This window comes from Nipponia nippon, unplaced genomic scaffold, assembly GCF_047370975.1.
Source record: "Nipponia nippon isolate SJK-2023a ecotype South Korea unplaced genomic scaffold, ASM4737097v1 scaffold_1, whole genome shotgun sequence".
NCBI lineage: Eukaryota > Metazoa > Chordata > Aves > Pelecaniformes > Threskiornithidae > Nipponia > Nipponia nippon.
In genome coordinates, this window is record NW_028262290.1 from 93,283,894 (window position 1) to 93,310,457 (window position 26,564).

The 26,564-nt window shown below is 38.3% G+C and overlaps 1 protein-coding gene across 4 annotated transcripts; it reads left to right on the forward strand.

The window, feature by feature from the left end:
- Positions 1 to 27: 27 nt before the first annotated feature.
- On the forward strand, positions 28 to 25,753 carry PRP4K (pre-mRNA processing factor kinase PRP4K). Of its 4 annotated transcripts, XR_015705862.1 has the most exons (20): positions 28 to 185; positions 4,044 to 5,237; positions 8,256 to 8,429; positions 8,693 to 8,848; positions 9,580 to 9,661; positions 11,072 to 11,282; positions 13,755 to 13,828; positions 15,283 to 15,373; positions 15,753 to 15,900; positions 17,147 to 17,284; positions 18,475 to 18,628; positions 19,613 to 19,727; positions 20,239 to 20,390; positions 20,865 to 20,951; positions 21,688 to 21,783; positions 22,328 to 22,462; positions 22,976 to 23,021; positions 23,546 to 23,631; positions 24,454 to 24,499; positions 25,569 to 25,753. XR_015705862.1 is itself a non-coding variant. In XM_087762601.1 (15 exons), exons 1-15 carry the CDS (start codon positions 148 to 150, stop codon positions 21,889 to 21,891), a joined length of 3,018 nt encoding a protein of 1,005 aa, XP_087618727.1. In that variant the 5' UTR covers positions 28 to 147; the 3' UTR covers positions 21,892 to 25,753. The 4 variants fall into 4 exon arrangements, 1 of the variants encoding a protein (XP_087618727.1); XR_015705858.1 differs by having other exon boundaries at positions 21,688 to 21,965; positions 22,328 to 23,021; XR_015705851.1 differs by having other exon boundaries at positions 21,688 to 23,021.
- Positions 25,754 to 26,564: the final 811 nt, after the last annotated feature.

Genomic DNA, 26,564 nt, shown 5'->3' on the forward strand with positions numbered 1-26,564 from the left:
CCGCTCCCTGCCCAGGACGCGGGTTCACTTCCGGCGGCCGGTTGCCCCCGCCTCAACCCACCGCCCCCCCGCCCGGCGGCGCCTCCGTGCGCGTGCGCCGCGGCCCCGCGTCTCCCCAGCGGCAGCGAAGGAGTTTGGAAGTTCAAAATGGCCGCCGCGGCGGAGCCCGAGCTGCGAGCGCCCGAGTAAGAGACCGGCTGGGGTGGGGGGGGCGGCTCCTCGCCATGGCGCCTCGGGGAGGGAGGGAAGCGAAGAGGAAGTGAGGGGAGGGGGACGAGAAGCGGCCCGGGTGGAGGTGGCGAGGGAGGAGGAGGGAGGTGGGGGAAGGCGGCCGCTCCGGGGCAGAGGGGTTGCTATAGGAGCCGCTCGCCGGCCGCCCCGCCGTGAGGCGGCCCAGCGGGGCCGGGGCGGGGGAGCCGCCGCCCGGGGACTGGGGCGGGGGAGGGGTGCAGGAGGCCGCGAGCCGGGCGCGCGCGAGGCGGCCCGCTGGGGGCGGGGGGAGGGGAAGCGGAGCCGGGACCGGCGGGCGCGTGTCCTCAGTTCCGCGTGCGCCTTCCCGCCACAGGGGGGAGGGGGGGGGCGCCGGCGCTGCCCCCCTCCCCCCCGCGCCCTGCTCCCGCTCCGGCGCCGCCTGCCCCTCCCCGGGGAAGCGGGTCTGCCGCCGCGGGGGGATCCTCTCCCTTCGCCTGGTTGCGAGGCCGCTGCCCTCCCGGGCCGGGCGGGGGCCCGGCGGCGCGCAGAGCTCGAGCATCCCTGAGGCGAAGGCGGCGGGCCGGTGCTCCCCGGATCCCCCCCGCCCTGCGGCTCTCCGTCCGAGCGGGGCGAGGGGGAGCCGGGCCAGCGGCTGCCTCGGGGCTGCCCCTCCGCCTGCCGCCGAGCCGCTGCCCGCCCTGCGGCGAGCCCACCTTCCCCCGCGTCCCGGGCGCTCTCGCGTTATAAAAAGTGCCTGCGCTGGTGGAAGCAAAAAGCGATTTGTTGCCGCCAGCCCCTCCTTCCAGCCCTCGACATGACTGGCAACTCCCGGCTCCCGTGGGGAAGCGAAGATCGAGCTGCCACCTCCCCGCCGGAGCGTTTTCCTGGCACCCCGGTTAGCATCCTGAGAGCTAGGTTTGTCGACGCTCAGGAGCCCGTAAACACTTTCTTCTCTGGAACTTTTGCCCGGAGTTGACAACCTAGTGCTTATTTTATCCCTCCTCTTCACTATACAAATGTTTGAGCTATATAAGCTGCTTTCTCTGTTTTTTTGTTCCCTTAAAAAGTAGTGGTTTGAGGTTTGTTGTTAATCGTGGGAGTATAAAACAGGTGAGGAAAAGCAGTGGAGGTACATGTGAACCACGTAAAACGCATGAGCACACGAAGAAGAGTGTTCAGTATTGTATAGAGAAACATAACTAAGAGTAATAAGATAAAAACTGCCGATAGGAAGCCTGAATGTAGGAAAAGATGGGTGAAATCTCTTTGCAAATCTTCATGAACTTCCTATCGTTCTTCCCCTTGAAGTAAAAAGTAAGAAGAAGTGGGGCTATAACAAGATCATTTCACAATTCCTCCCTGTTTAGAGCCATTACCACCTAAATGTGTAGACAGCAATCTGCCTCATCGCCTTCTGAACTCTTCTTTCTCATCCATGTCATTATACCTCTGAAGCATTTGAATGAAGTAAAAGCTTATGCATGTTTTGTTGGAATTGCTTGAAATAAAGAGATTCCTGTACATGAAGAAACTCTGAAATATTTAATGCATATTTAATAGTCATTTCATAGTTGAGGTACAAATGCAAAGAAAGCTGGCAGTCGTATTAGCAGTCTGTAGTGGCCTGAGATAACTGCGGTGGTGCTGTATCTCATCTGGCGCCTCTGCTACCAGCTTGCTTTTACAGAATGTAAGGTGAGGTTATTACATAACATTAAAATATCTACAATAACAAATAACTTCCTTATAGATTTCAGTGTCACTTTCTGCTATTAAGAGAAGGAAGACTTATCTGGAGCAGCTTGAACGGATGTGATTTTTGTTGTTCTGTAATATTTTTATAATGCATTGAAGTACAATTAATGTGTTAATCGGGGTCTTGTACACCATCCTCTCTCTGACTAAAAGAAATCTCAAAAGATGCATCGTTCCCTTAAAATTCTCCTGATGACGTGTCTGCCCTTTAACCAACTTATGTCATTGACATACTTGCTCTGGATTGCATATCCAGGTTGAAAAAGTTTTACATTTAATACCTTTTCCTTCTTTTTCGTGTCTTTTGTACCAAATGCCACATAGAGCAAGCTTATTTTAGGGCAGCTTGTCCTTTTTCTTCCCAATATTCTGTTGTCATAATGGTGTGGAGTGTCAGGAGGAAGCAATTAAGAAAAACACCCTTCTTTCTATATGGTTTGAGTAAGCAGAAGTAGTGGGAAAGATGTAGAAGAAAAAGCATACAGCATTCTGACTTAAGTCTCTGAATATTGCATATTTTTAACTCAAACTATTTGTTCCCTTAGGGAGTTTCTCATTTCAGATCACTAAAGTGTTAATGGTTTTAGCAAATAATTTTAGTGTATGTAGCAGAAAAGTCTGGATTACTTACTACTACTAGAATTTGCATTAACTCCAGCAGGAGAGAATCGGTAACTGTGCGCTGTTTGAAGATCCTGTCCTTAATTAGGAAGACGCTAACTGAATTTATAGTGAAGTGCCATCCTTTAGGCCTGGCTGAGAATACCTCTGATATATTTATTCTATTGGATCACTGAGCATATTCTTCAGAAACATCTGTCATCTGAAACTAGTAGAGTTTGGAAGATATCTCTACATTTCTGTGTACATCCCCCCACCACTCCTGACCATCATGTTTAGGGAATTTCTTCTCAATGAATGAGGCCTGGGATACAAAAAGAGCTATATTTAAGTGACTAAAGTGTTAGCTAGTAAATTCCCAAACTGTAGTTTAGATGGGGTGAGTTTGTAGAAGGGTGAACACTGGCACCTATAATATCTGGCAACAAATTTCAAAAGGCAAATATCCGTCTTACCACAGAGTAACTTAGTTGATGTTCTGAAGGAGATCAGGAGATATTTGCTAAACACTGTAAAACATCTATTGGTAAGCCAGCTTCAGCTTCTAAGGAAGATAATATAAGTGCATGCATAACGTCAGGACTGAATTTTATAATTTTTGAAGTTATTAAGTACACTGTTTAAATTGCTTGTTGCTGTGACTAGCTAGCTGAATTTTTTTTTTTTTTTTAAAAGGAACACTGTACATTATTATTATTTTAATAATCTGCTGTAGACTTCTGCTTTTTTGGCCAATGCCATTTTACAGGTCTAAAGATTATCGCTTTTTTCTTGGGAAGCTGACAGACTGCTGTGTATTATCATAAAGTTTTTCTGAAATTATGCTTCCTTAATTTATTCTGTTCCTCAGTAGCGTTCCCTGTATTGCATAAATAATAGAAATGCATGATAAGAACAGTTCTTGATTTTGTAATAGGTTTGTGTACTTACAGAAGGAAACGGGAGTTAAGAGAATCGGTCGGCTCTGCGTGAGATTTTGCAAGGTGGTTTCATTAGGTGGTCAGCGTCATGCCTTGAAATAAGTTTTGATCTTTGGAGCACAACTGTGTTCTGCCATTTGAAAATACTTTTAAAAGGCATAGCTTGGTTTAGGCATCGGAGTGGAGCAGCGAATAAGATAGATGATGGACTGACAGGATGCATAAATATGCAGCACTGTTATATGCGATTAACAGATATTGTCAGGACTGAACCTAAAAGCATAAGCATTGATTTCACCCACAGGTTTTGTTTTGTTAGTGCATTTGCTGTATCTTCCTTCCGTAGTATTTCTTTTTGCAGTCACAGCTGTCTGTTCGTGAGGAAGTGTGCCTGCTGTTATAACTTAGTTATATTAGTCGTACATTTTTAATTCTCCCAAAGGTAGGTAATTAAATGCCAGTTAGTTTCTATCATAAAAAAGACTGTCAGCTTAACAGAAGATTAAGGACTGCGGTGAGTTGATAGTACTGATCTGTAGTTTTTCTTTTTTGCAGGGTTGAGGATGCTGATGCATCTGAGAAAAGTGTAAATGAAGAAAATGGGGAAGTATCAGAGGCAGACCAACCTCAGAACAAGCACAGCCGACACAAAAAAAAGAAACACAAACACCGAAGTAAACACAAGAAACATAAACATTCTTCAGAAGAAGATAAGGACAAAAAACATAAACACAGACACAAACATAAGAAACATAAACGAAAAGAGGTAGCCGATACCTCTGACAAAGAAGATGGACCAGCTAAAAGAACTAAAATTGATTTTTTAGCTCCTCTGGAAGACTTGGAGAAACAAAGAGCATTATTGAAAGCTGAACTTGAAAACGAGTTAATGGAAGGAAAAGTCCAATCTGGGATGGGATTAATATTACAAGGTTATGAGTCAGGATCCGAAGAAGAGGGGGAGATTAATGAAAAAGTGCGAAATGGAACGAGACCGACAGCTAAGTCAAACACTAAGGGGAAATTGGAACCTGTGGACAATAAAACTAGTTCCAAGAAAGGAAGCAAGAGTGAATCAAAAGAAAGGACTAGGCACAGATCTGACAAAAAGAAAGGCAAGGTAGGAGTTGATGGAATCAAAGAGAAGACAACTAGAAGCAAGTCAAAAGAGAGAAGGAAATCCAAAAGCCCTTATAAGAGAAGTAAGTCTCAAGATCAGACAAGGAAATCTAGGTCTCCAATGCTTAAAAGGCGGTCTCAGGAGAAAAACAGAAAGTCTAAATCTCCCCCAGAGGATAGAAATAAGGCCGATGATAAAAGTAAATCAAGAGATCGCAGGAAGTCGCCAGTTGTAAATGAAAACAAAAGCAGAGATCGTGGCAGAAAATCTAAATCTCCAACAGAACTAAGGAGCAAATCCAAAGATAGAAGATCACGGTCCAAAGATAGAAAACCTAGGAGATCAGAGACTGACAAAGAAAAAAAGCCAATTAAATCTCCTTCTAAAGATGCTTCTTCAGGGAAAGAAAACAGGTCCCCTAGACGACCTGGCCGTAGCCCAAAAGGAAGAAGCTTATCTCCCAAACAACGTGAAAAGTCAAGAAGAAGCAGATCCCCTCTCTTTAATGATCGTAGATCTAAGCAGAGTAAATCCCCCTCTCGAACCCGGTCTCCGGTTAGAAGAGTGAGGAGTAGATCTGCAGAAAGGAAAAGAAGAGAATCAGAAAGGAGGCGTCTTTCTTCTCCCAGGTAACTTAAAGATGTCATGAACCATCACAAAAATGCATTACAGGATTAACTATCTTCTAGTTCAATGTTTATCTCTGGTGTTTGGTTTTTTTTCCTTCTGAAAATAGTATTGTAAAGGTAATCAGACGGTGCATTATATTATAAGCTTACTTTGTATGTATTCAGTTTTTAAAAAATACTCTCCCCAGCTGTCAGACATGCAAATTTAGCTTTGGTTATTAAAGTGCTGAGTTACTTGCTGCTCACACCATTAGCGGGAACAAGTTTTGTAGCTCAGGTTCTCCTTTTTGTCACTCACTTGGATTCAGAATTTGGCTTCTGTTTTGTTTCTTAGTTAATAGTTCTGTTGCTCTCAGGAATTTCTGTGGAGTGAGAGTCCCCTCCACTCTTACATATCAGTGTTGGCTAAAAGTGGGTAATTAACCCCTTTCCCCCTCAGAAAAAAAACTTAATGATAGAGTCAACATGTGTGAACGTAAGCAAATCTTTTGTATCAAGATGTCCTTCTCACAGTAATCTTTTTCTTAGAAATATTTTGTATTTTTCATTTACTAGAAGTATGGTAGTGTTGCTTCGTTATTGGTCTGCTGTATATCACTACTGTAATTTGCATACACTTAAAGGAGAAAGACTGAGATCTTTTAAATGTATTTTTAGTCTTGGCATTTTTTAAAAAGACAATTTAGCTATGAAAGCAGTTACCTTGAAATTTAATATAAACCATGAGACAATAATTACTAGCATCTCCTCCTCTGAAGCTGATAAGGCCTGGATGGTAAGTTCCCAAGCAGAGAACAATATAAGTGTATACATTTTTGGAATTTAATTCATTAAATGTAAGAAGTTTAACAGGCAGAAGAGTTCAGCATTACTTTTGGATAATGAATAATTTAAAACTTTTTATCATGGGGTTTAGCTTCACCCACTCCGAGAATTAAGAACAAAGAAGTACAAATTTAAAACCATGTATTGGAGCCAGAAAGATCTAGCTCAGTAAATAAGCACCTAATGTGGAAGTCTTTCTGCCTGCATCACTGAAGGTCACTCTGGTTTCAAGTATGGGCTGTCTTCTACAGGTGCATTATCAGCTTATTTGTCTGTACTGCTGCTTAGCAATACTGCAGGTACTTTGGAGGATGGCCCCAGTGGTGTTAACCAGATTAAGCAAGTATTGTCAACACTAGCAGTTTATCTGACTGCTCTCTGGTGAATCAGGAATGTGTTGGCACAACCACTAAGTTTCTTTGACATAGTATTTGACTTTTCTTCCGTAGCATTTTGCATCTTTCAGTTTTCATTTCTCATGACAGCTTGCATTGCAACCAGTTTGAATTAGTTGTCTAGACGCTATTTCAAGTGATGCATGTGTCTAGAATTTTGCTATCAAATTCATACTTCTGTCACACCGTGGTAAGCAGCATGTGAGCGGGGGACTACGAAGAAATATTTTCTGCTGGAAGTGTTTGCAAATCAGCAGGAATAATCTTTCTTTGTGGAACTTCCTGAACTAACTCCAACTATGTTGGAGTTTTAACTACCTGTAATTACTCAGGCTGCCAGAGAATTTCAGGAGCTTTAATGAACAGTTTTAACCAAAAATTCCCAGTAGTTTTATTTTTCATGTTTGTTTCCAGTGTTCTAATCATGTAAGAGACTTCTCAGGTCTTTGACTGAAGTTACTAATCATATGATGTTACTGTGAATTCTTAATCGGCTTCTGCTTTTTATCTCATACTTGGAATCCCTGAACTGATTTACTTTTTTTACAGATATTTTGATTGGGTTTTGGCAGTACAACCACTTTGTTAGCCAGGAAGCCTGGGACTGTCAGTTCATCCTGTGACTTTTTTTGTAGCATTGTTCCCAAGAACGTCACGTAAATTAAGTGGGCTAAAGGGATCAGCCTGCTCCAGCATTTGAGTCTGCAGTAATTTCTTGTAGAAACTACCAGTACTTCTGCATGAGCATAAGTTTTCCTTCTGTCCCACTGTTTACTGTTTTGCATCAGTTCTGCATGCGTGGTCATTATACAGAGCTAAGGCAACTGAAGCTGATGTAACAGTCTCAAAACAAACAGAAAACCATTACAGAATGGGTGGAATTAATCTTTCAAATCCAAGAGATTTTGTTCATTGATGAGAGAGAACACCTGAAATAACTTGTCCCAGTTTGATTTAAAAAAAAAAAGGGGGGGGGCGAGGAAGAAGAGAGTAGCAACGCTTCCTTTGAACAATCGTGTTGAAATATTTTCCAAGAATTTCTGTTGCAGCCTCCTTAGAGTAGTTGTTAAATATTTTTTACTTCTGTCCTTTCCAATTTTTGATTGACGTCTTGCTGTTGTCGAATACAATTAAGCTTCTTAATGTAGTTGTCCCCTCAAGGATTTTTTTTTCTTGAACAATTGTGAATCTGCGTAGACAAGAATAGTATATAGTGTCAAACTTGAATTATTTTTTAATTTGAGAAGGGTTAGTTTACATGTTAATTAAGAATTTTAGTTTTCGGCTGCTGTATTAGAATGTGTGAAATGTTGAAGCCGTCCAGTTCTAGTGCCCAAATTGAAATAGACATTAAAGTCATCGCTGTGGAGTAGTGTGGTCCTAAATTTCAATACTGTGTTGTGAAGTTGCTGAGAAAATCCTCAAGAATTAGTTTTGAGGTTTTATTTGTTGTTTAAATACTGTTTCTGGTAAACATGAAAACAGGTCACTATTTATATAAGATGTAAACACAAGCTTTGTTTTAAAACCTGTCTTAGCTTTGTGGTAGTAATCAACACAGCTGTTCCCAGAGCTGTCCTGAACTAGACCTATGTATGGGCACGTATTTCCCAGGGTGGGGAGACACACACAGGAAGGGCAGCCAGCTCTGCAGCATACTTATCCATCCCTCCCTCAGAAGCCCGTCTGGTGGTCCCTCACCTGCAGTAAGGTTTTAAAGTGAGCTTTTAGAGGGAATTGTGATTTTTGTTTTCAGCTTGCTCCTGATTTTACTATTATTCTTTTCCTCTATTTTAAGAACACGGACCAGAGATGATATTTTGTCTAGACGTGAAAGATCAAAAGATGTTAGCCCACCCAGCAGATGGTCACCATCCAGAAGAAGGTCTCGGTCCCCCATTAGAAGGAGGTCTCGTTCACCCCTTCGACGTAGCCGATCTCCAAGAAGGCGGAGTAGGTCTCCTCGGAGGAGGTAAAGACACACTGCATTTTTTAATATATTTTGTAAAATATTACTAAAAGAATAAAGATTGCTATCTTATGTGTAAAAAGACGATGCATTTTTTGTCCACATTTATGTGTGCTAGCATAGTTGAATTCACTTTGTCCTCCATGAATTCATTTGTTTTGTTACTTGGAGTCATTATGTACCTTTATGTTTTATGAATGTGTTTTCCTCCTTTCTTCAAAACACCAAACCAAACCAAAAACCCAAACCTCTCTTATTGTTACCAGGGATAGAGGCCGAAGAAGTAGATCTCGCCTTAGGAGGAGGTCCAGGTCACGTGGTGGCCATAGACGTAGGAGCAGAAGCAAAGTTAAAGAAGACAAATTTAAAGGTAGTCTTTCTGAGGGTATGAAAGCTGAACAGGAGTCTTCATCAGATGAAAAGTAAGAATTGATTTCTAACTTGCACTGGTTATCTAAAAATACAGATCCAATGATACGGAGAATGAACTGACATTTATCTTCATGGTGTAGTTTTTGGGTTGTCACGTAAAACCTTAATCATGCTGTAGTACTTGTGATCTTGTCAAATTACTGTTGGGATGATCTGGAAAACTTTGGAGTATGCAAGAAATACCAAGACCTGTTGGCTAGTGGGCAGACCTGAGGGGATGATATGTTGTTTGGTTTCTAAATTCTTGATCTTGTGAAAATATTTGCTCTGTTTCCTCAAGCTTATTGCTTGAGAAAAAACTGTAACAGCTGAAAGGATTAATTGCTATCTGCAAATTGTTTTCATATTTGCTAAATATCTACTTAATCCAATTGCACAAGAGTATGCATTCTTAATCAAATTATCAAGGAAGAATGATGCTGGAATGAAAATGAACAAGTGGGTTTTTTTGGTTTTTCTCTTCAAAAGCAGTTACTGTTAATTGTTTGCAGTTAAAAATGAAACACTCAAAGTCCCAATGAGATACCAAAAGATAAATTTTCTCTGTAAGGAGATGTAAATATACACACTGAGATTTAATACACCTTTGCTTTCTAAGTCATTTGAACAGCTATTGTTTAATATATTGTGTGCTTTCTATGCCAAAGAACTGCATTAGGTAAAATTCAGTAGACAATCTTATGTTTATGATGTTATATAAAAAGTAATTTCATTTTTATAGTCTTGAAGACTTTGATTTGGAAGAAGAGGATGAGGAAGCAGAGATAAGACAAAGAAGATTACAACGGCAAGCAATTGTTCAGGTACACGGTTATATTATTGTGTGGGTTACAGAAACTAATTTTATGCTTTTAGTGTAAAATGTTGTGATAAAGGAAGGCTCAGCCTATTACTACATTACAATAGTAATTCCTATTACTATATTTTTTCCAATTAATTTGTTGTAAATGTTAGTTAAACTTTACACTTCTGTTGTAACAGCATTGCTTTTAAGATGGAAGCAACTCTTCTGTGAGTCATTTTTGTGCTACGGTTAAACGTTCTCTGACAGTCCTATGACATGTTAAAAATGTTCTTCAATTATCTTAATCTGTAGGTTTTCTTTGTAGCTGTATCATTGATATCATAGTGTCAGTGTAGCATTAAGTTACATATCGGTTAACTGGTCAGTTTGTTTCAAGTAGAAGTTGTCCTTGTCCATTTCCAAATCTTCATAAAGCCACTGACATGGGTTCCGTCTTCATGAAAGCAGATAATGTATTCAGTTACACGTGTGAGTTCCCATGAACTACTTATTCCTGCTAAGAAGGTAACAGTAGTGGCAGGTAACGTGTGACTGAGACCCCTGAAAGGGAGCTGTGGCCAAAGGGGATGTAATTCTACAGCACAAGTCGGGTATCCTTTTTTAAAGTTGGGATTTGGCACACAGTTAGAACGTAGTAAGCAAAATGCTGTAGCGTATTTACTTAATATTTGGTTATAAAAACACTGGTTGTAATGTGCTGCTTATTTTAAGCAGCACTAAAAATGCTGTTCATCGTTTGACTCTTACGCAAAGCCCATTGTAAAATCCTTCAGAACTATGAGTTAGCAAAACCATATAAAGTAAACTATTTTTGAAGGCCTTCATTCCCTAAATGGGAGACCTCTGCTTGTATTATTGAATAGTTCAACCTTGATAACTGATTGGTATCAGCATTTATTCAGTTTGATTTTTTTAGCTTTTGTGAGAGGAAGTGACATTTGTATAATTTCATACTACTTGAGTTAAAAAAAATAATTTGTAAAGGTGTTGTCTTGAACTTTTTTAGTGCATCTGTAGCAGATCATTCATTTTTCCTTAAAGACTTCATTTCACGACTTGTGTGCCAGAATGGTTTAGTTAAATTAATTAGATAAATCTCTTGGCACTGACATTTTGTCACACACAACAAAATAGTTAATCTTCAATAAAAATCGGTTTTTATAGAAATGTAAAAGCCTAAAGGAAGAATTTTTCAGTCTTCTTTTTATGGTCTGGGTTGTGGTGCCTTGTAGCAAAACAGGTTTTCAAAATCTGTATCCCATTTGCAAAAAATCTGTTGCCATTAGAGATGTAGGTGATTATGAGAGCACAGCTTAAAGTTTAGCACAAACCATTGAACAGTGAGTATAAAAATGTTTAAATTGTGATAAGCTGTCATGGTGACATTAATAATTAAATTTCTTTTTAGAAATACAAAGGCCAGACGGAAGACAGTAATATATCTGTACCATCTGAACCAAGCAGTCCTCAAAGTAGTACGCGTAGTCGCTCAAATTCGCCAGACGACATCCTAGAAAGAGTAGCTGCTGATGTTAAGGAGTATGAACGGGAAAATGTGGACACATTTGAGGCATCAGTAAAGGCCAAGCACAACCTCATGACAGTTGAACAGAACAACGGTAAGAATCTGAAGTCTCACTGTATAGTGCAATTTATGAAAGCTCCACTCTTAAGCAGAGCACTTCCAAAGAGACATTTTGCTTAGTTTCCCTATATACTTCCAGACTTGGAAGTAGGTGGACTTTTTGGACAGAATTTGAGAAAGTTTCCGTGAATATTATGGTATTTAAAACATAACATTAAAATAAAGCTTGCTTGTTGAGGAGGATGATGCGAATGGAAGATGCTCTCTGTATTTCTAAACAACACAATTCATGCTATAAATTTGGAAGAGTGAAAAACGATGTCTGTCTTTATAGTTAAGAATCACCCTTTTTAACTTCCAGATTTTTCTTTTCACTTATGCGTGTTGTTTTCTTAGAACCTTAATATAGTCCTAGTCTTTACTTTGGGGTAGGTTGGAAACCATACCCCTTTTGTCCCTTTTTTTGGTCAAAGCCACTGCGTTAGAAGAATATAGGTGCGTCTGTAGTTATTTAGACTGATTAAGGCTTTTGAGAGTCATTGCTAGTAAGTCCATTCTGGTGGCATAACTTCTTACTGAAGAAATGCCTATTTCCTCCTCTTCCTCCCTGCACATAATCTAGTGTGCAACAATACTGAAATGAAATACGTCTTGATATAAAACCTGCCTTGCGCCTGCTGGGCCAAAAGGAACGTAGAAAATATTGAAAATCTGCCTTTGGGTTTGGGTTTTTTTTTTGGTCTTTGGACAGTGGATTACTGTACATCTTCCAAGTAGTGAAAAGATGTGACTAGTTTCCGTGTGGTCATACTGGAGCTAGTTTTAACTACTTCAGTTTCTCTTTACAGTTTAATTGCAACAGCGCGCTGTGCAACAAGGGCTGCGAAACCTGCCCGACCCCTCAGGCAATGGTTGGACAGTTAGCTTGCATTTTGTGTCATGCGCTGGATGTATCCCTGGGGGCTAAATATGCTATGTTCTAGTGGATGCTTCTCTTTGAAGTAATGAAGCTGCATCTCTTTGGGACTGGTGTACTGCTCTGTAGTTTATCCTGGGCTTCCCTTGAGCAGTATGTTTTCAGATCGTTCTCCTGCAATGTAGGTGGAAAGAACTCTTATGCCCTTTTCCTTTATTTGCATAGCACAGGTTTAGACTTAGTGTTCTTATGTGTAACAGAAGATGCCTTTTTCCTTTTTTTGTCAGAGGCATGTAGTGCTTTCTAATTTTGTCCACTAAAGTATATGAAAATATAACTGTTAACTATGTAGACATTTTTAAGATATGAAAAAGATGAGTTTTAAAACCAGATCAGTTACACTCAAATCTGGGATTTTTCATATATTGGTAGGATTCTGGGGTGGAGGTGGCTATAACAACAGATGGAAGCAGTGGGTCATCTTTCTTTGTAAGAGCCATTTTTTATTTATATCCTGACCTCATGTAGAGGCAGGATAGTAAGTTGCTAAGGAACTAGTTAATAACTCATTGTAGCCCAGTGCAAGTGTGAGTAACTGGAACTGAAGAAAATTTGAGGAAGTTGCTGGAAGGGTCTCTGTCTTGAGACAATGGTGTAACCTGTCTCCCCATAGGGTCAGGTGGCAGGTCTGTGCTGTGAAACAATGTTGTCAGCATGATGGATGAGAGTTTTTGATGCTGTCAAAAGATTTCAGTCTAGTTCTTTCGTATGAAAGTGGTTGGCTGTATGCATCATGAGACCTGAAGCACCTGAGGTTAACCATTTATTTTTTTCCATTGATTAATACCCTGAAGGGAGTGTCTGTGATTTACCATGGTCATGAAGGTATGCTACCACAATGTGTGTTATGAAATGGTTTGAAGTTTACTTGCTTTCACTAACGTGCATTTAATTTATATTTCTTTGCTTTTATCTTATCAACCAAGTAAAATGTCTTTGGGACTTTAAAGATGATTAAAAGGTGAGAAAGGTATAATCTTGCCCACATCAAAAATGTTTCTCTTAAACATAATAGTTAACATAGACTAAAAGCTACACACGAGGTCCTTTTTGACAGGGTTGAAGAAAACATTTTCCAAAGAAACAACTTCTGCGCTTTACAAGCTTTTTTTTTTTTTAGTAAAATACCTTGTGATTATCAGAAAAGCATGTATATTGAAAATGTGTCTGTTTTTTTATGTATACGCACAGTCATTTTATATTTCTTTTTATACACTTATATAGTCATTATCTGTAGGGATCATGTAAGTATGTACTTCTTGCTTTCTGCCATGTGAATTATTTGAAAGCCATTATACTTAATTTTTCAAGGAGGTGTAAATTTTTGAGCACTTTGAAGAACTTATCCAGTTTGAGTTTTGTATTTCTAGTCTGTAAAATGGTATTTGCTAGAAACAGTAGAGCTACCTGTTTGCCAGCGTTACTGATCTTAGATTATATTGTAAAGATACCAAGTCACGAATTACACTGCTAACAGAGTTATTAGTTTGTTGTCTTTTTCATGTTGAGTAATCTAAATTTCATTGTCAGGTTCAGCTCAGAAGAAACTGCTAGCTCCTGATATGTTCACAGAATCAGACGATATGTTTGCTGCATACTTTGATGTAGGTAATTCTTGGAGATGAATTGTATGATGATTTTTTTTTTGCTTGATTTTTGTTAGTTACTGTCACTTGAGTGACACACGACTTTGATTTGTAAAAATATGTGCAACTGAGTGGATAGTATATTCTGAATCTTTTGATCAGCCAAGGCAGACAAAGGAGTTCTTAATTAATATTTCAGTGAAAGAAAACCTGCTGAAATTAGTCTGAGTTTTACCAGAGTAAGCAATTGGGGAATTCACCTGTTGTTTGAATAGAACCTATAACAGCACACAGTTTGTAAGTTACGTTTTATGTTGCCATGCTGCACTGTTCTAAATATGTGCTTTTTTCAGAGGTTCATTTATGGTTAATTAAAAAGTGTCTATGTAAGATATTTTAATTTGCTAATGATGCTGTGTTGGAGTAACACGGTGGTTTGTTTGGTGGGTTTGGGGTTTGTTTCGTTGGGTTTTTTTGGATGAAGAGGTGCATTTCCTGGTTTTACTTTTGTACTATTCCAGCAGCTTTTCTCTAAATGTGCTGAAGTGGCCTGCAAATCTTGGCAGTCCGGTGACTAGTTTTGAGACTTTACTTGCTGTTCTCTGTAAATCTACCTCGTTGTTGCTGATGCACAACACTGAGAAATAAGTCAAGACAACAACTTTCTTCTTAACTTAGACATTCTTCAGTTAATTCTGGTTTATGGCAGACATAATCTATGAGTTATGACAGAAGCATTGGTGACAAAAGGCTGCCATGGTGTCACTCTAGTAACACTGGTAATTAAAAAAAAAAAAAAATCAAACCCCCTTTGACCTGGAAAAAGATAAATACTTGAAGGATGGGGGGGGGGTGCTTTTAAAAATTTGAAAGTTACAAGTAGGGGCTTAAATGGCTTGTAAGGGAGCAGTTCCCCCCTCCATAAACTGTTATTCAATTGAAGATATTCTTTACTACTCATAGATTTGAATTTGTGATAATGTATTGCCAAATCTGTTAAGAGATGTCAACAGCAATTGTAGTAATTTTATGATCGTAAGTATGATGGTATGAAATCTGTGAAGTGGCATTGAATGGACAGAAATTCAAGGCTTAAACAGTTACATCTTCCCTGTGAATTGCTAAATTTATTACTACAAACATACTGCAAGTAAAAAGTCTTATTCAGATGGTCCAAAATGTGCATGCTAACATGACTTGTATAAATTTCTTCTGGGTATTAATTGAACCTTTGCCTGTTTATGTTTAATAATAGTTCAAGAGTTGGTTGTTCCCATCCTCTTTCCTTGCATCAGTCTTTAGATACCAGTATCTAAACAGCATTTTGTGTTCAGTAGTTTCTCTGTCCTACAAGATAAGTGTGTTTGTACTGTGGAGAGGAACAGTGTTTTGGTAGGAAAAAAGGGCTTTTGATAAGTAAACGTCAAGGAAAAACATAGAGCACACAAGCAAACTGTTACTTTTTATTTCAGAGTGCTCGTCTAAGGGCTGCTGGGTTTGGAAAAGACTTCAAAGAAAACCCCAATCTCAGGGATAACTGGACTGATGCGGAAGGCTATTACCGTAAGTTGTATTTGTTGATTTGCAAGGGCAGCTAGAATGAGGGTGCTGATTGGAAAAGATCCTCACATTAAAAAGTACTGAAACATTATTCTGATGTGAATGCACCACAGTGCCCTCACTGAGTGTGTACTGTGATGGATGAAATGAGCATGCAGGTTTTAACTTCGGTTATGAAAAGACTCCAGACCTGCAGAATCGCAGTTTGTTCCCCATAATTTCCACAAAGCTAGGCGACGTAAAACATGGTACACCATGAAATTAAGTGGTTATGCCATTTATCCTGTTTTTCTGAATTATACAGAATGGTTTATTTTTCATAAAAAAGTTTCACTATGTATGTGACTCATAACTCTTTAAATTGCTTGATTTTATCCTTCAGGTGTTAATATAGGTGAAGTTCTAGATAAACGTTACAATGTCTATGGTTACACTGGTCAGGGAGTCTTCAGTAACGTAGTGCGAGCCAGGGACATGGCAAGAGCAAACCAAGAAGTAGCGGTTAAAATCATCAGGAATAATGAACTTATGTAAGTAATGTTTTTGTTTAATAATAATAAAGCACATGTAACAGTTGGAAGTTTTTCATGATGTGATTTGAATCTCCCTTTGTTTCAAGTGAAGTAACAGATTACAGCTGTGATTCCTGCCTTTTCTGCTAATATGAGCCAGATAATGGGAAGCGCTTGAGGACTATGTATCCACACTTCTTTACAGCTATCACAGGAGAAGGGTACTTGCATTTTCATCAGGCACTTTCTCATTTGCAAAACCGCAGGGAACAGTGGTAGCAAGAAACTAGGTTACAGTTAATTATGAGGCCTGCCCAGCCCTAAAAAGTTTTGAGATGGGAGTCGCAGACTGTAAAAATTTTGTTTTGATGGACCAAATCGATATGGCAGGCTATGGGTTGGATCCTAATCGGTCATCTGCAACTTAAAAAAAGACCTCCATACATCAATTATTTTTGTATGTTCTCTATGTGTTTGCATGTACATAAGATACATAAAAAGGGATGGGACTCTCCCTGTTGAAATAAAAAAAATTTTGAGGTCTTTCCGTATGAGTGGACGTGAACAAGTATGATCTATTAAATTATGATATGTGAGGACTTGTCTATAATATTAATTTTCAGTATCTGCCGCAGTAATTCTACAGACACGTATTATGTCCTCTTCCATTAAAGACAACTCAAATGAAAATCTTTTCCATGCGTTTTACCTCGGAAATTTTAAAAATTGTCTTGCTTTGTGTATACCTGGGTTATTTTGAGTTATATGAATAGGTATCTAGAAAAGTTGTTTTAAAAAAAAGGGAGGGGTGATAAACTATTTCAATTTGGTATGTCATATAGATAATCAGTTTGGGTGTGTATTTGACTCTATAGTCAGATTAGCTTAAAACTTTTTTTAATAATGTATATGGTTAACTACTTTTTTTTAAGAACTAAACTTCTCAAGTCAGTTTTGTTTGAAACCAAAGTGGTGTTTTACAGCAGGAAATCTAATTTTAGCTTTACGTGTGACTAGGAGGGAGGAGGAAAGGATAAGTAGGTTACAAAGGCACAGGGAAGATCAAAGAATTAAACTAACCCAATGTGTAGGCACTGACAGCAAACCACTGTTGTGATTTTATTTTTTTTTTTAAGCTGTGGTACTTTAAGGAATGACAAGACACTTCTCATTTCCTCATAATTATAACTGCGCAAGTGAGCGTCTAGATTTTTAAAAAGTATTTCACTCATTTTGTTTTCTAATCATATTTCTTTGTTTTCAGGCAAAAAACTGGCCTAAAAGAACTGGAATTTTTGAAGAAGCTCAATGACGCAGATCCCGATGACAAGTTTCATTGTCTGCGGTTGTTCAGGCATTTCTACCACAAACAACATCTCTGTCTGGTATTTGAGCCACTCAGGTAAGATGACAAATGTTAGGGGTTCTCTGTAAAAAGTAAAGTACTACTGAGTGATCTTTACCTACCTGTCTGGTTTTGCCTATTGTTTTGATACCTTGTTCTATAGCCAAGATTCAAGAATGCAGGGAACTTAAAAAAAAAATAATCTGGAAGCACAAATCCACAGACTACTGAACTATTTCTGATTTACTTAAACCATCATTGTGAACTTTCTTCCTGGGCAATATTTGAAACAAAATAATGTATTATTAAAGATGGTTCATCTCACCAGTGCTGCTCTTAATGATTTGTGCGTGCGTGTCACAATATTTTTGTTAGTTTTCATAATTCTTTATTTTAAGGGTTTGGATTAAGAACCCAGAGAGGTTCATCAAATTCTGTGTATTCTCTGAAGAGTACATGTGTAACAACAGCCTAAGGAAGAAAATTGTTATAGTGCTTTCTTCGCATGCTCACTTTTTCTTTAAATAATTAGGCTCTTTTGACAGGTTAATTGTAGACACTGTTTTATGATAGATCTGGATATATTAATTGCCTTAGTTCCTGCTTAGCGATATCAGTTGTTCATATCGTAAGTTCTCTGTGTATGTCATATTTTAATTTTTGCCATATTTGAGGTGAAGATAAGTTTTATGCTGAAGCAATGCAAATTTTATGAAATTACTATTATATTTTCATTAATAAGCCATACAACGCATGTGCTGCACACTCTCTTTATAACTCACTTGTACATTATTTATATGCAGTGATATTCTTGTCCTGGAATTGTGGTATTTTTATCTGCTGTTTAAGTCATCAAAAAATCACCTCCTCAACTTGCATCTTTTGCGTACTTCCTTTTTTATTTATTTCTTCAGAAAACGAGTACAAAGATGGGACAGTTGTTAGGAAAACGCCGTTCATGTGCAAATAAATCCTCTCAAATTAATCTTGATTAAAAATGTGTTCTGACCTAAATAAGTCCAGTCTAGTAAGTAATTATACAGTACAGGATAGATCTGATTGACGAGCATTCTTGTTTCGTTGCTGTAGCTAACAGAGCAGTGTGTATGTTAAGTTCAATGCTGCTTTTCTCCAAAAATGTCTAAAGCTAACTAGTTTCGTCAAGTTTGTCTTACAGTTTAAGAGGCCACTATATATTTCTTTGCTAAGATCTTTTCTATTCTTTCTCCCTCTCTTTCTTTTAATAGTATGAATTTACGAGAGGTGTTGAAAAAGTATGGGAAAGATGTTGGACTCCATATTAAAGCTGTGCGTTCCTACAGCCAGCAGTTGTTCCTGGCTTTAAAACTTCTTAAAAGATGCAATATCCTACATGCAGATATTAAACCAGATAATATTTTGGTAAGTACTAAATAATTGCAACTTATTTTGCACAGTCCGTAGTGTAAAATTAAGTATTTGAAATGAATATCATTCTGTTAATTTAGGTGAAGTCAAAATTTACTTTAACTGAAAATGTTAAAGGTTCATGTTTTGGTAGAAAATGCTATCATGGTATAAATAGTAAGAAAGAAATGTAGTACAACATTTAAATAAAATCTTTTATTTAGTACAATCTTTCTCAAACAAACCTGCATCCACTTGTATCTTTTTAGAAAGCAGATCTTCCACAGTAAGACAGTATCCTTTTTTTAGGAGAAATCTTGGGACTTTTTCCATCAGTAGTTGAAAAATGTTCTTGCTTTCTGGGAAATGGAAGTAGGTTGGTTGAGTCTGGATGGAGATTTTGTTTATGTGAATGAGATAATGGGAAAAAGTCCTTAATGCCTTTTTTTTTTCTCTTCTGTTTCCATTAAACATTCTGGTTAGCAGAGAGCGAGAGCTACATCAGAGTAATCAAGCATGTTTCCTCTGGTTTTCTTGGTGGTCATTCCTGTGACAAACTCAGATTTTTATTGTAAATAAAACGTTCTCTTCTTGCCATCACAGCAGTAAAATTTACTACGTAAGCACGAGATACGTGAATAATATGCTGTTTTATGAGTGGTACTCTGGATACTAGAGTTGGAAGTCTAAACTGATACAATTTCAGTATCTGGAATGAAATCCAGGTCCACCAAGGATGTTTTGGTAAGGGAGAAGTACGTGAAACTGACCTTTTTTGTATTTTGTAGGATCTGAAGACATTAACTGTCACTTTCAATTTAAGAAGGTTTTACAGTTTCCTTAGAGCACAGAGAGAAAGGATTGAAATATGGGAAGAACTTCCAGTTTAAAGGCTGAATGTTTTTCTTATCTCTGACTTAAATATGTTGTCACTTTCACAGTGCTGTTGGTAATTCTGTCTACAAATAGTGCTAAGGGATACTTGTGTTTAACTTCCAGGTGAATGAGTCTAAAACGATATTAAAGCTTTGCGATTTTGGATCAGCTTCGCATGTTGCAGACAATGACATCACACCATATCTAGTTAGTAGATTTTATCGAGCTCCAGAAATCAGTAAGTACATTTGGATTGGCTACATGTATCTTCAGGAGTAGCTGGATATACCGGTACTAGCAAATGAGAATTTGACTTGAATTTACTGTCTGTTTGGTCTTGGCAAAACATCACTCTGGAAATATGATGGCAGTCAAAAATTCAGACTTTGAAAGCATGCTTGTGTGACTCTTCCTGTATGTTGGTGGTCAGCTCAGTGAGGTCAGGGAGAAGTCATTCTGGTTGGTTATAGTTATGTTTTAATTTAGAGCTATTGTTCCGACTCCTTGTTTTTTTACTAGCTTTATTCATGCTGATTCGTTTGGGTGTTAGGTAAAAATCTCCCTTTCTGAAACAGGGATACTGTAAAAGTTAAAAGGCTTGCATCCTTCTTTTATGGTGACTTCTTATTCCTAAGAGGAGGAGCACCCATACAGTTTACGAATGAGAATTTTTTCATCTGTCTGGTTTTGCGATATTATATCGTTCAAAGGCTGCCTTTATGGAATTAACTGGACTTGCTCTGTTTCAGTTATAGGAAAAATCTATGACTATGGTATAGATATGTGGTCTGTAGGCTGCACATTATATGAACTTTATACAGGAAAAATACTCTTTCCTGGCAAAACCAATAACCATATGTTGAAACTAGCCATGGATCTCAAAGGAAAGATGCCGAACAAGGTAAGAAAAATAAGTATATGATTTTTAATTAATACCTGAAACTACTGTAATGAACAGTAGAACATACTTTCTTTTTTCTCCCTGAATTCTGTTTCTTATCATATACATCTTCTCTTAACAGCGAGTAAATATCAGGCATCGCTCTGACTGTATAGTTTATATTGATTTAAAATCTTATGAAGTGAAAGTATACAGCTTCTTTTTCGTAGACTAAGTATAAAGTGAAAGCAGAAACCTTCTAAGCACTGACCTGAAAAAAAATACGTAAGTCAATGGAAGATACTGTGTCCTTTTTCAGCTGGTTTGAACTGTGTTTTTTTTATTCAATCTAGACATTTCTTACTGTCCTTTTGATATATTTTTCATTAGTATTAAATTATCCATGTTGCGATAAATAGTAGACATTGATGCTAATTGTGGCATTTGTAAGACACGGAACTTGCCTGAAACTTTTGCCTCTCCCTTGTTTTTCAGATGATTCGAAAAGGTGTGTTCAAAGATCAGCACTTTGATCAAAATCTCAACTTTATGTATATAGAAGTAGATAAAGTGACAGAAAGGGTAAGTCCTCAACGTGTCGACTAACCTATTGCTTTTTTCCAAGCTTTCCTACTATTACGGTCTTTCAAACGTATCTTGACATCTTAACTAAAAATAAGATTTTATAGACTATTAGAATGTCCTTTTGCAGCTAAAAATAAGATTTTATAAACTATGAGAATGTCCTTTTGCAGCAGTATGGACGGGTTACATAGTTATAAACTGGCAACAGAGATGTTTCCTACGATTTGGGAACGTGTTTAAGAGAAACCTAAGTTTAATCTTGGTAGGTACACAGGGTATCTCCACGTAATCTATCCATACATTACTAATAAAAAAAATTCTGCCTTCATTTTAGAGAAGGATGTCCAACTTCAGTATGACGTGCTTATGTTGTAGGAGGTCACTGTTACTTTCGGTATCATTTTAACATAGCATATTTGTCAAGAACCGCAGAATTAGCGGTCAGATACGGGAACTTTCCGCGTGGAACTTCGATGGTCTCAGTGAACTGGGATGTTAGGTTCGTGTATGCAGCTGCTGTTGGCGAAAGATGCAGCCAGGCCTACCCCCGACAGCATTATTTCCGCTCTTTTCCTTTGCCCACGTGAGGATTTATGAGGCCATACAATGACGAAGGGCATCGCTGATCCGATACGAGAACCCTGCAGAAAAGTTGCTGCTGAAGCTCTGTAAAAGGGAGAGGGGGTTTGTGCGTTACTTCTGTTCTACAAGGTTGCCATTTTTGTATTTGTAGGAGAAAGTTACTGTTATGAGCACCATTAATCCAACCAAGGACCTGTTAGCAGACTTGATTGGGTGCCAGCGACTCCCTGAAGACCAGCGTAAAAAAGTACACCAGCTAAAGGACTTGTTGGACCAGATTCTAATGTTAGACCCAGCTAAACGGATTAGCATCAACCAGGCTCTGCAGCACGCCTTCATCCAGGAAAAAATTTAAACCAGATGAAGAAGTTCAAAGGGTTTGAGTAATTAAGATACAAAGACTGAAGAAATTTCACAGCAGTTATTAATGTATATAAACATAAATATTTCCCCTGCAAAGTTGAGGAAGAAATGATACATTTGAATTAACATCAAGGCTGATATTTCTTTTAGAAATGTTAGAGTAATTCTGTTTTGTGTCTTATGTGAAAATTTTCACTGTAGAACTGTTTTAATTGCCAAGACTGCACAGAAGTACAATGCTAATGTATATGGTTGCAGTTCGTATATATTATAAAAAGAAAAAAAGCATCTGTTATAAAAAAAAAAAGAAAGAAAAAAAAAAAAGAGCAGTAATACTGGGTGGTTGATTTGTTTTTAGCAGACTTGGCTTCATTTTTGTCTTTAAAAAATGGCCAGCATAAATGCTGTTTATATTCACATTTTCCTAGGTGTGTGTGTGCAGGCCACAGCAGCATGCCCTTGGTGTAGTCAGTGCCGAAGGGGGTCTGTTCCTTCTTGAGCCTGCCCGCAGGGATGGTCTCCTCTTTTAAAGCAGGTTGTGTACAACTTTCAGTACACTGAAGGTAAGCTAACCCATCAACATCACCGGTGTTTAAGCTGTTATTTTACTGGAACAACTGACAAATGAGAGACAATAGCATTGTGGCAGAATTCCCTGCATGTTTGATAAATGATCTTGTTTTATTTTCTGGCATTGCAACCGTGGCATAGTTACAGCTTCTGTTCTGTTCATCACATTTAAAATTTTGAGAGTGCGCACTTGATGGATAGAGCGCCTTCAGTGTACTGTTTCTTATTACTTTAATTTTTTTAATCAACTTGCTATAGACTTTGTATACATTTTGTTAAATACAGTTCACTATGACATAGAACCAATACTTACAGACGAGTTTTCATTTAGTAATTACATATGTTGGGATCTCATTCGAAAGACCTTATATCTAAAGCATAGATAGACAACATAATGAAATTTTTAACTATTTGTATGTCATTTTGAAAGTGTACTGCTTTATGCTAAAAGTGTTTCATTTGTTCATTGTTTTCATTATTTGTGATCATGTTGTCTTTCAATACAGGCATAAACCTTCCACTCTTGAACAAAGCAGCTGCTTTTTAAAAGCGGTAATTGCTTCTTTACCTTTTATTTCTTTTGTAAATGAAGCTTTTCTTTAAGAAATGTGACTTTAAAGTGTTGTCTCTTGCATAAAACAGTTGACACTTACTTATTGTAAAGTGAAGATTGTTCTGCTGCATGTAAAGTGGACCATGCAGATTTCTGTATGTTTTCAGTATGCATCATTAGATAATAAAGTCTTTTGTGAACAAGGCATTTGTAGCCCTTTTTAAAAGAATCTGTCTTCAGTGATGGTAAATCAGGTAATTCGTAAGAACCACCCCTGCTTTTCCTATTAATCGTTTAATGAAAGGGATTATTAAACGTTATGATCTTTGGGAGAGCTATAGGCTATGTTAATTAGATATATAATTATCGCTGCTTAAACAAAAGCAAAGCAAAAAAACCCTACAGATAGTGTCTGTCTGCTTTCATTGTAATGAAATTATTCCTGTAGGACATGGAATTAAGTTCAGGCTTTAACTAATGTTTGTGCTGTTTTTCTCACTTTTCCTTTTGATGGTGCTGAAAGAGAAAAAGGAAAGCGAGTCACAGGCCACTCAACGCCTACTCCATGGGTCTGATTTGCTGAGACACCAACTTCACCTTCCTAACAAGGTTATTTCTGACAGCATGTGTAGATAAACATTTAGCAACAAGTTAAAACAGCTTGAAGCATTTGAGTCGGTTATGCAGGGTGAGGAAACGAGAATCAAACTTTTCAGGTCCATACTGCTGTTGTAATGTTCTCTCTGACAATATTGAGAAGTTCATCTTTTCATTTTTATTAATCTATTCTGAAAAGCTGTGAAAACCCCACTGGTTTCACGTACTTTGTAATACTTCTTTGAACTAAGAAGGGTTTTTGTATCCATCTAGGTACATAATGGCAACAATCATGCACTCTCAGTGCACTCAAGAATGGAAAAATGACACAAAGCAGTCATTCTGCTGGTGGGGAATACCCCACCAAGGAGGTGTAATGAACTAACTACGAAAACAAGCAGGAGATGGGTGGTTTTGTATGCCTATTTGGAACCTTCAACCTGTCTCTTCTCAATTTATATCGTAAAATTCTTAATAAAAAATAATCTCTCCTTATTTCCACATATTAAGGTATCTTGTTCATACAGGAAATTAAAAAAAATTAGCTTTCACGTTTAACGAAGTACTAGCTGCTTGCTAGTTAAATACAGAAAGTGACTTGCACTCTTAGAACATAGGCAGCGCTTTGGAGGGCAATTTTACACAGATGTAGTAATAGCTTATTCTTTCTGTTGCTTTGTACTTTATTCTTACGATAGGAATATAAAACAGTGAAATGAGTTGGTGATACAGAAACAAAGCAGTAGAAAAGATGCCCCTTAATGCCTACAGAACTGTTTTAAGCTATTCTGGAGAAGCATAAAGTTGCTCGTTTACTTGTTCTTTGTGTTGTAGGTGCAGCTCAAAAGAAGATGATGGCTACCAGAAGACATGAACAAAGGTTTCTGTCCTATAAAAGATATGAAAACTACTCTTCGTGTAGTTCTGTCTTAATCTTTTGGTTTCCAGCATTCCAATTTAGAATTGGTTAACACTGCTGCCGTACTGATAATTCCCGAAACATACTTCCTGTATTAGAATTTGTTACGTAGATATGTGTGTGTTTCATTTCTGATTGAAGAGATTTTTTTGTTGTGATTAAATGTAGGTAAATAAGCATTGCTGTTTAAATGCAGTTTTCTTAAGATGATAGAATGATCCGTGCAAAACCTATAAAATTCAGGATAAAGTCTGCCATTATATTTGGTTAAAATACATGTGTTTTAACTAGTAAATATTTAAGCGGATGATGCACTTTTTTCTTTAACTTCAGCAGGTTCATTATTTATTTTAATTCTGTCAAGCTTCCTTGTTGAGACAGAGACTAGCTGGCAGGGGTTATTCGAGACAAGTGGATTTCAGTCCCCCACCCAGTCTCAGCTTGAGCTGATGCTGCTTGTTGGCAGCAACAGAACATCTCTGGTTCTGGCTGCAGAAGCTTCTGGAATTGAGGACTTTTTGACGCTGTTCAGGAGCCTCTCCAGTTTTAGGCGACACCTGCCCCCGTAGCCTGTGCTCTGAGGAGAGCAGAGCAGCCGCTGGTGCCACTGCAGCCGGCTGAACTCCAGTGGCTGCAGCTCGGTGCGAACAGAACGGCTGTGCAACAGAGTTTCTGTGTTGGAACTATTTCTCAGCTGAGCTAAGAGGGAGGCCAAGTTATCTTTTCCTCCTGTACATGAAGATGTTAACTTGAACCTTCACCTGAGGTCATACATACAGAAAGTTTGGCTAAATGTGTGCTAATTTCTGTTTCCTTCTCCCTCATGGTGACAAGGAGCTTCACATTTAACGTACTTAGTTTGCCAAGCATTCAGAAAGAACAAGATACCGGCCCTATGCAGTTAGAATGTGGTTTTATTACCTTGGTGTATACTACTTTAATTTAAAAACTAAAAACTGTTTAAGAATCTTTGATAGAATATAATGACTCCTTTAAAACCTTTTTAATAATACTTTATCTCCATGCATAGGGTAAGTGGCATTAAACCTCGGAAGAACCTTTATGTGTATATTGACCCGTGCACAGAAGGCAGACCAGTCTGTGATACTACTGGAGATAGAGCGATCTTCTACAGTATGTGCAAAATTGTAACTCGGGCGGAGGATGTTGGGAAGTGGCAGTTGCTTGAAATTAATAAAGTGCGCTTAAAACTTAGTTGCGTCCCGTCTTCTGTTGTGCGTTTACAAACGTCATGCCGCAAAGCTGCTAAATAAATGAACGATTTTTAAATACACTGAAAACAAAGTATAGTTCTTTGAATGGAGTTGTCTGCTTAGGTATCAGAGGTACTAAAGAATCTGTGAAAAAGTCACTGAATGCGTGTAAAATGGAGCTGTGGGCTTTTGTTAAGTTGCCACTCTGCTGATTTTGGAAGCCCTGTGAGTGCCGGAGAATTCACGTGGATTTCACTTTGATTTTCCCCGTGCCTGTTTTTATCTTTTGCAGGGAGGTACTAGCCTGTGTGAGTTAGGGGATGAAGGAATTACGTTGTATTACAGCGAAGGGAAGCCAGATGTATTTATAGATTATAAGAAAAAACTGGAGGCTGGTCAAATGGGAGAAGCGGCATGGTAAACTGGGGTGGAGCGCGTCTTTTCATTTCTTAACTTGTGAATTATGTATCAAATTATTAATCTAAGTAAATTCATTATACTCTTTGTGTGGGTACAGAAGCAAAACTACAAAACACGTCTCCTAGACTTTCACATCTTAAAATACTTAAATAACCAAAAGTTAATTTAAACTTGTGACAAATAATTCTTTTCTCTAAATGAAAAACTGGGCTCTTCCTCCCATGATGCACCTTTTGAATGCTTCATTGTCTCAATTATTTCCTCATAAACACTGGTTTTGATGATTGTGGCCCAGATCTTTCTATAACGTAGGTATGAGCTAATTATTCACAGAATAGCGAAAACACAGGGAGAATATTTACAAAGATTCAGTGTTCAGTTTAAGTTAAGGA

What these genes read in the sequence shown, in the direction of transcription:
- PRP4K (XM_087762601.1), top strand. Translation starts at nt 148, where the DNA reads ATGGCCGCCGCGGCGGAGCCCGAGCTGCGAGCGCCCGA. An exon ending in TGTTTGCTGCATACTTTGAT is followed by an intron (nt 13,829 to 15,282) that starts GTAGGTAATTCT and finishes TTTTTATTTCAG; the next exon opens with AGTGCTCGTCTAAGGGCTGC. An exon ending in TTAAACCAGATAATATTTTG is followed by an intron (nt 18,629 to 19,612) that starts GTAAGTACTAAA and finishes TTTAACTTCCAG; the next exon opens with GTGAATGAGTCTAAAACGAT.